Here is a 9,334-nt window from a genome sequence, read left to right as displayed (position 1 = left end):
CCCCCATGCAGTCACGACTGCTTTAGAAAGCTGGAGCAAAAGAGTCATCACTTGAGCCTGCGAAACCACAACAAGCAGTCTCAAAGACAACAACAACTGGGAAACGGATACAGGAACACCTGCACACACACACACTGAGTGGTGGTAGTAAGCTGTCAAGGCATTGCTCTGAACTGTAACATTAAACCCCTTTAGAAATGTGGTCTTTGGGTCCATTCCATTGTGACAGACGGCAGAGAAACGAAAGTGCGTTCCGCCAGCAGGAGGCGCCGGATTCCTCCCGCGCACTGCCCCCTCCGCCCCCCGCCCTTCCCCCGGAGGCGGGCGCTCGCCCCCGCCCTCGCCGCGACTTCCGCTTCCGGGAATCCTAGCGCTCGGCATTTCCGGGACGCCGCGTGTCGTTCGCTCTCTGGAGATGGAGGCCTTCGCCGTCCCTGCCGCGCCGATGCTGCCGCTGAACCCGCAAGACGATTTCCAGTTTCAAGAGGACGTGGTGCCGGTGCGCCGGCGGCGCGTCACCAAGGTGAGCGGCCGCGGGCTGGGCGGCGGGGCTCCGCGACGGCGCGGGTCCGGAGGCCGAGGCGTCTGCCGCCGCCGAGCCTGGGCCGGCCTGGGCCGCGTGGGCCTTGGAGACGCGAAGCGGGGAGCGCGGGGCTCCGCGGGAGCCTGCGGAGCCTGCGGATCGCGCATGTCCGAACTGCGACGTAACCCCAGGACGTGGGGGGGGGTGAGGGGAGGACGGGGGGGGGGCACCGCAGGGCCCGGCGCTGCCCCGAGCTCCGTGCGCGCACGGCTACCGCTCTACCTCCACTTTGCGCCCCAGCACCGCCTCCGGCTTTCTGAGCGGTTCCTGGGACACGAGAGGCTCACGGAGACTTCCTGCCCCGGGCTGGCTTCGAACCGCGATCCTCGGTTCTCAGCCCCTGGAGTAGCAAGAATCACAGGCGTGAGCCTCAAGCACCCGGCTCCAAGTCGTTCATCCATGTTATTAAGCCCGGTGGGTTTCGGAGGTCGTAGAAGACATAACTGAACCGCCGGTCGTTGTGGCCCCCATCTGTAATCCCGAGCATCTGAGAGATCACAGCACGAAGAGGGCCAGCGGAGGGCCCGACCCGGGTGCCAGAGGATTTGCCCGAGTAGTAGTTTCCAAAAAGAGTACCTAACATGAAGTTGATCACGTGTGCCCTGGGTTTTAGCATAAAATACTCTCGGTCTCGAAGGTAAGGGTTGATGCCTGAGACTCGGTTTAGTCAGCATTGACCTCCTCAAAGATTGATTAACCAAGTTAAGCTGGACGATGAGACGTGGGAAGTTCTCCAGGCACATTTAAAGGGGCACGCGAAGACATTTACTATTTACCCATTGACTCAAACCGTGTAGCTTTTGAGTCACACAAAGTGCTGGGTGTGAGGCTGAGAAAAACTGACTGCTTGACAATAGCCATCAAACTGCCACTATTGAATTTCTGTGCTGATGACTGGAAATGTTTATCTGGTCTTTATGTCTTCAGCAGAAAAAGCAAGAGAGTCTTACTCGAGGAGTGATCTTTGTGGGCCACCTACCTAAAGCAATTTATGAAAATCAGATCCAGGCTTATTTCTCCCAGTTTGGCACTATTACAAGATTCAGACTGTCCAGAAGTAAAAGGGTAAGTTTTTGAAAATCAAATTCAGTTGTTTGTTTTTCAAATGTATATCTTCCTGTACAGTTATATTCACATACTGCTGTATCTGGACTTCACTCTGGAATGAGGGGAATGAAGTTTAGATTTTGAAACAGCCCTAAGAGAGAACATCAACATTATTCTGCATATTTGTTTTTCTAAAGTAATTACCTGGAATCCTTAGGTTAAATCAACAGAACTAGTAAATGCAACATTCATTCTTTGGCTATTAACCCCAGGGTTAATAAAACTTGAGTCAAGGTCTATGCATTGCTGTTAGTTTTCCCAGCTTAAGCCATATCTTGTAAGTGGTGTGATTATCTCCATAGTCATGTTACCAGTTTTTATCCATATCCAAAAGTGAATTTAATAAGAAATTGTAAAATACTTCTAGCATTGAGGGCTTGACTTCTTTTAAACATTTAGAGTTTGTTCATGATGAGTGTGGCTATTTCATAGTTGTTTTATGGAATAAAAAGACTTAAGTTTTACCCAAGTATCAAAGCCAGAAGCCAGTGTAGGTATTGAAGTCATGTATACTTTATATTAAGACAAGCGAGAAAAATCTGCTTGCAGGGTGGCACAGAGGGCAGCTGGGGGCATGGGTTTCAGGGAATGCCAGTGAACACTCACTTTTAAACATGAAATGAGCCAAGTGCTTTTTGATTAGCTCAGTGACAGTGAGGAGTTAAGTTCTTCTCACTTGTTAGGTATAAAATGGAAGATCATGCTACTTTGTTTTTTCCCTTTGGTACTAGAGATTTTTGAACTTAGGGCCTCATCCATTCAAGTCTTTACTACTAAGTACACCCTCTTTTAAAATTTTATTCTGAGACAATTATGTTAAGTTGCCTGGTTTGGCAAGTAAATAACTCAAGGACTGGTGACCTGTGGCAACCTATCAGATTTCTTTTATGCTATGAAATGTTGCTGCTGAATAAATTCCAGCCATGGTAGTTATATATTAACTATGCATAAACAAAAATCCCAGGAGTAACTTGAAGATTGGCTGCATTTTCAAACTATTAAGGCTGTTTACTTTTTTTTCCCCCTGGCATACATTAGCTGAAGTTGAAATTTGAGATACCATAAAATGATTTGTTACAGAATTCATGTTTATTACTTAAATTAATGATATGTTAGAAGTTTGGTGACTTGTTAAAATTTAACTTGTTTTGTGGTGGGTTTTCCATTGCAGACTGGAAATAGCAGAGGCTATGCGTTTGTGGAATTTGAATCTGAGGAGGTAGCCAAGATAGTTGCCGACACCATGGACAACTACCTTTTTGGTGGTAGAATGCTAGTGTGTAAGTATCGTACTGTACATGGATGCCTCCTGTTGGGTCAGTGGCATTGGAAGAGGCAGCTGTGTAGTTGCCTGAACATGCTACTTCCTCTGGTTTGATTCTGCTAGGACTTGGGTGTGTTTTCCGGGCAGTCTAAGTGATTTTCAACTTTGCCAGCCTGAGTGTTGTTCTGCAGTGAAGTGGAATTTGATTTGGTTGTGCCTGAGAAGGGCAGCTGACCTCATGCTCCATTGGTGCTGAGGAAGTTCATTGATGAGAGTGCAGATTGTGTTCCTTGTGGCTGAGGGGACAGTGAATGCCAGCGACTGACAGTATTTCACCTTGAGACATGAAAGAGCAGAGAGGCTGCACCTCAGATTTGTGAAGGCCTTACAGACAGGAGTTGGTTTGTTTGTTGGTCCAGTCGTGGGGCCTGAACTCTGGGCCTAGGTGCTGTCCTTCAGCTCAAGGCTAGCGCTCTACCACTTGAGCCACAACGCCACTTCCGGCTTTTTTCTTTTTGCTTATGTGGTGCTGAGGAATCGAACCCATGGCAGGCAAGCGCTCTACCACTGAGCAACTTTCCCAGCCCCCACAGACAGGAGTTGGGAATGTATTCTCAGGGCAATTCACAGCAGTTAACAGATTCTGAATAGGCTCATGTCAGAAGCAAGGAATTTCAAAATCATTTTAAATGACTTTGAATGCATCTCTTCACACAAAAGAAGCCATAAAGAGGAGTGACAGCACCAGATTAGAAATTTATCCCACAGAAATGAGCAGGTAGTTGCTGACATTGTCATGCCCATAATGTATCACAGGGGGCTGGAGGTCAATCTATGAGAGCGGGGCTCTTGTAAATGCCCGTGGCTTGTGTCTTTCATCCTTAGCTACTGGGGAAGCTGAGATCTGAGGATTATAGTTCAAAGCTGGCCTGGGCAGGAAAGTCTATGAGACTTATTTCCAATCAACAACCAAAAGGCCAGATATAGAAATAATAAAAGCATGAGTCTGGAAGTGGCATTGTGGCTCAAAGTGGTAGAGCGCTAGCTTTGAGCAAAAGAGCTTAGGAGGACAGTACCCAGGCCCCTGAGTTCAAGCCCCGCAACCGACCCCCCCCCCAAAAAAAATGCATCTTCATTGAGGTCTGGGGGGGAATGGGCAGGGTGGGACCAAATGTGTTTCCTGTAGTACCAACTAATACTGTGCCTGAAACTTCTGTCCAACGCACTAGCTGACTAGGGTAGAATTGACAAACTTACTCCTCCAATGTGCCGTATTATCTTGATCATGACATGAGAAATGTTTCTGGGGAAATTTGAAAATTAAAATTCTTGTTGGTTTATAACTTTTACTTTTTAAAAAACAGGTCGTTTTATGCCACCAGAAAAAGTACATGAAGAACTTTTTAAAGAATGGAATATTCCATTTCGTAATCCCACATACCCAGCAGTGAAGCGCTATAATCAAGAAAGGGATTTTGCACAAAAGATGCGGATGGAAGCACGGTTTAAAAGGAAAGAAACCTTACTCAGGAAGAAATTAGCTGCAAAAGGAATTGATTATAGCTTTCCTTCATTGGTAAATTTTTTTTATGAAATATCTGTTGATTTTCTTTATTATCTACTTTGAGATATTGAAAGTAATCTACTAACCACAGCCATAATGCTCTTAGATTAGCATATAAAGGTGACATTACTAGAATTAAGTTATATTTGATCTGGTACATACTATCAGTAAATATCAAAGCCATAAACATCTTTTATCTTCTGTACTGTTACTGGGACTTGAACTCAGGGCTTAGCTTTTCTCAAAAGGCTGGTGCTCTACCACTTGAACCATACCTCATTTCTGGCTAATTGGGAAAAAGAATCTGATTTGTCTGCTCAGACTGGCTCTGAACATTCATCATCTATTTTGCCATTCTAGTTTGGTGATACTGGAATTTGAACTCAGCCTCACACTTGGCTTGGCAGGTGTTTTACTACTTGAGCCACACTCTTGGTTCTATTTTGCTTTAGTTATCTTTCAGATAGAAATCCACCTACCTAAGGCCTCCTACATAGCTTGTTCATTGAGATGTGGTCTTGCTAACTATTTGCCTGCTCTGGCCTTAACCTGTGATCCTCCTGTTCTCTGCCTCTTGAGTAGCTGGACTTACAGGCTGCCATGCCCAGCCCTTTATGCTCTTTTATATTGGAATATATATGTATCAGGATTATTTAGTAAATATCAAATAGAATTAAGATGCAGAAAGATTGAACTGCAGGAGCCAGCATAAAGGAATATGTAAATTCTATTTCTGAATTTCTTGCTTGCAAAGAAATAAGAATGGGAAGGATTTGCTGGATCTCTTCCCTATCGCAGTAAGGAGAACTATATAATTTATTATAAAGCGAGTACATGGTAGAAGCCAAGTGGCTCACACCTGTAATCTCAGCTACTCAGGCTGAGAGGTCTGTGGTCTGAAGCCAGCCCAGGCAGGAAAGTCTGTAAGACATAGGAAAATGCAGCTGATCATTGTGCAAATTCTTAAAAGTTTTCAATTTTTATTTCAAGATTATATCGAAGAGAAAGGGTTCAAGCATGCCTAAGGAGAAGAAAAACAAAGTTGCTGCAGAAAGCACCCCTGAGAAGTCTGTGGATAGCCAGGTATGATTGTCTTTCTTTCTGGGTATCCAGCATTACAAAAGTCATTTGAAGGAGGAAAATGTGCTATCATTTCATTTGTTAAGATTTCAGATTAAATCTTGTGACCATATTGGTAGGTCCTTAACCTGGTGATTTAGCAATTAAAAAAAATCCAAGACCTTATAATTGAGCATTTTTTTCATTAGCAAATTTCTCTACTAAATTTAATGGGCGTCTAAGCTCTATGCTATCTGCAGTTGTTTCAGCAGAAGATGAAAACAAGCCTAAAAACATGATACAGCTTGTAGAGACAGAAAGGATGTCATACTTTGGGATAAAGTTATTTCTTATGTCATTCCACACTTACATATGCTAGTCTGTTTATTCTAGGGCCCCACCCCAGTTTGTACACCAACATTTTTGGAGAAACGAAAATCAGAAGTGGCTGAACTGAGTGACAAAGATGATGAAATCCTTTTTAAACAGCCTGTATCCAGTGTGAATGAAGAAATAAAAGAGACTCCAACCCCTGCACAATCAGGGAAAAAAAGACGAAGACGAAGAAAAAGCAATCTGTGATTCTGAATGCATTATGCATAGAATATCTTGTTATAAGGACTGTTTTATATAATGTACAGTGAAATGCCTATTGATGTGCGTTTGGGAGAAAAAAAAGATAACTGTTCCTACTGGTTTAAAAAAAATGTGACCAGACTGTGCTGTGGAATTAGAGGGGTACATCCTAGCCTGCAGGAGGTGGGCTCACTTGGCCTGTCCAGCTCTCATGTTTCATAGAGGGATCACTGGTAACTTGGCATGTGAGTGTAAACCGCAGCCTTCTTGTCATCACCAGGGTAGTGGTCCCTGGACATTCTTACAGGCTGTGCCTCTTACCCAAAAATATTTCAAGCTTCTCATACCAGGTAGCTAAATAGAGACTAATCAGATGAAGAATGAGAAGACAGTTCAGGGGTTAATACAAATGCAGAATTGAAGTATTTTCACTAAGAATGTTAAATTAGTTTCTGGGGGCTGGCAGGTATCTGATATTATCATTCTGAGTCATCTATAGAATTTGAGATTTAATAAGCCGCAAATAGTTTTTCTATAAATTATTCCTGTACAAGTAGGAACTTTGAAGAATAATGCCAAGTATCCTACTTGCCTGTCAAGGTGTGTTTATATTTGCTCATCAGGGTTCATTAAAATTTTATTATTTGTAATGCAGTGCTGGACTAAGTGTTCTGATGGCACATACGAAGTATTGATATGGATTGATGTTAGGTGTATGTCAAGAGCAGGGCTATATCCTCGACAGTAGCTGCAGATACATAACAGTTTGTATATATTGAATGAGTGGATAACAGCTGCCTACCTTGCTGGCCTACATCTGAACTTCATGCTGCTGATTTTCCAACTCTCCCTCTGGAAAAGCATTGGATAAGCTTCATCCAAGTTTAGGTCATGTCTCACTATCCCTAAGAGGCTTGTGCATTCAAATACAAGCTTGCCAGCTGGCCACCTACCTGCCCCCACCCACAGGCATGCTGCCATATTGAGCTCCTCACATTTTGTAATTAACCTGGAGCAAGGTGATTATATCCTTGCCCCTGGATGCTTTTCTTCATTGTGGTTTGGTATGTGATTGCAGATCACTATACTAGATTGGCCTGAAGTACTGGTCATGCTGAGGGACAAAGCAAACATATAGGACCATGGCTATGTGGTTTGAGGGTTGTTTTTTTTGTTAGTTGGGCCTGAACTCGGCCTGGACAATGTCTCTCACCTCTTCAGCTCAAGGCTAGTGCCCTACCACTTGAGCCAGTTTTTTCTGCTTATTTGATGCTGAGGAATCAAAGCCAGGGCCTCATGCATGGGAGGCAAGCACTTTACCACTGAGCCAACTTTCCAGCCCCTGGTTTGAGGTTTTGTGTGTGTTGCCAGGGATCAAATCCCCAACTTGCCTGTGGTAGGCAAGTACTTTAGCTATACCCTTTAAGTTTTGTACATTCTTTAAATGGTTGGGGAATTAGGACACAAAGATGGCATGATTGAAATTTCAGTGTGGGGAAATAGGGTTTTTTGGAACTCAGCTGTGTTTCTTTGCTGCAGGGATTGATGGTGATAGCATAGTTCCCTGCTTAGCATTGCTGCTGAGTTCATTTTAGCTGTGCTGGGGTTTCAGCTTCATGCCTTATTAAAAACAAACTAGTATTGTCAAAACATTTTACACTTAATGACTGTACTAGAAAAAATAGGTGTGAGCCACTGGCACCCAGCTAAGATACACTACTAATAGTTTAAAAATAAAGCTGGGGCCCTGTGTTTGGTGGCTGATGCCTGTAATCCTAGCTACACAGGAGGCTGAGATCAGGATCACATTTCAAAACCAGCCCAGGCAGGAAATTCCCTGTGAGACTCATCTCCAACTAACAACCAGAAAACCAGAAGTGGTGCTGTGGCTCAAGTTGTAGAGTGCTTGTCTTGAACTGAAGAGCTCGGGGACCACCCAGAGTTCAAGCCCCACAACCAACAAGAAATAAAAATAAAGCTGGGTACTGGTGGCTCACACCTGTAATTCTAGCTACTAAGGAGGCTGAGATCTCAGGATTGTGGTTCAAAGCCAACCAGACTCTTCAGTAGCCACTAAAAACTAGAAATGGAGTTGTGGCTCAAAGTGGTAGAATGTTAGCCTTGAGCAAAAGAGCTTAGGGAGAGAGCCTAGGCCCTGAGTTCACAACCAACAAAAAAATAATTTGGGATGGAGTTTTGGGGTGATTTGGTTTTGGCTCCCAATTTTTTTGTTACCAGTGTTTCTGTACTAAGCAGTTCTTTGCTTGAGAAGTCAATACCAAGCTATAAATGAGGAAGTGGCCCAAGTCTCTGGGGCTTGAACTCCAGGCCTGAGTGCTGTCCCTCAGCTCTTCAGCTCAAGGCTGGTGCTCTACCACTTGAGCCACAGTGCCACTTCCAGTTTTCTGAGTGATTTATTGGAGATGAGAGTCTCTCAGGCTTTCTATACTCGGGCTGGCTTTGAACTGCGATCCTCAGATGTCAACCTCCTGAGTAGATAGGATTACAGGCATGAGCCACCAACACCTATCTCAATACCAATTTCAAATGTATGCTCTAGTCAGTCAGTTGACTTCAGGTTAAGGTGGAAGCAGCCATATAAAAGCATAACTTGTCATCTGCTCATTATTTTTTAGTGATTTTTTTCTGTTGCAAGTACCACCTGAATAGTTAATATATGCAAATGATACAAGCCTTCACACAGTTCTATATGCAAATGATACAAACCTTCACACAGTTCTATATGCAAATGATACAAACCTTCACACAGTTCCCAGGGGGTGGGGAGGGTATCCAAGAGACAATCAGGCTGTGTCCCACACTGCTACCCAATGGCTCCAGCCCCCCACAGCCTTCCTGCTGCCCAGATGGCCATGTGCCCCTCCCACCTCTGTGTTTCCCACCTCCTGTGTCCAGAACCTGTCTTTCCTGAATGCTCAATCCCTCCCCACCACGTGTGGTTTGGGCTGTGCTGTCTAATGTTCATCCCCAACAGGTCATTTTCAGAAAAAACAACTACCTCTATAAAACGTGTTACTGAACACTTGATGTTGTCACTCATGTACTTCATTTGTGTTCATGGATTTGGCCATCAGAAAATATTAGCAGAAATAGAAGCTGAGGACTATAGGTATGGATCAAGTGGTAGCATACCAGCTGTGACCAAAAAAGGCAAATGAGC

The 9,334-nt window shown here is 44.2% G+C and overlaps 1 protein-coding gene across 2 annotated transcripts; it reads left to right on the top strand.

The window, feature by feature from the left end:
- The first annotated feature begins 365 nt into the window (after positions 1-365).
- Positions 366-6,807, top strand: Nifk (nucleolar protein interacting with the FHA domain of MKI67). 2 transcript variants are annotated; one of them, XM_013020707.1, is made up of 6 exons: positions 366-523; positions 1,514-1,648; positions 2,862-2,970; positions 4,319-4,530; positions 5,509-5,601; positions 5,971-6,807. In XM_013020707.1, the coding sequence occupies exons 1-6, from the start codon at positions 416-418 to the stop codon at positions 6,157-6,159; spliced, it is 846 nt and encodes a 281-aa protein (XP_012876161.1). In that variant the 5' UTR covers positions 366-415; the 3' UTR covers positions 6,160-6,807. The 2 variants fall into 2 exon arrangements, with proteins under 2 accessions (XP_012876161.1, XP_012876160.1); XM_013020706.1 differs by having other exon boundaries at positions 1,511-1,648.
- Positions 6,808-9,334: the final 2,527 nt, after the last annotated feature.

This window comes from Dipodomys ordii, unplaced genomic scaffold (assembly GCF_000151885.1).
Source record: "Dipodomys ordii isolate 6190 unplaced genomic scaffold, Dord_2.0 Scaffold52, whole genome shotgun sequence".
Lineage (NCBI taxonomy): Eukaryota > Metazoa > Chordata > Mammalia > Rodentia > Heteromyidae > Dipodomys > Dipodomys ordii.
This window is presented reverse-complemented; position numbering and strand designations above follow the sequence as displayed.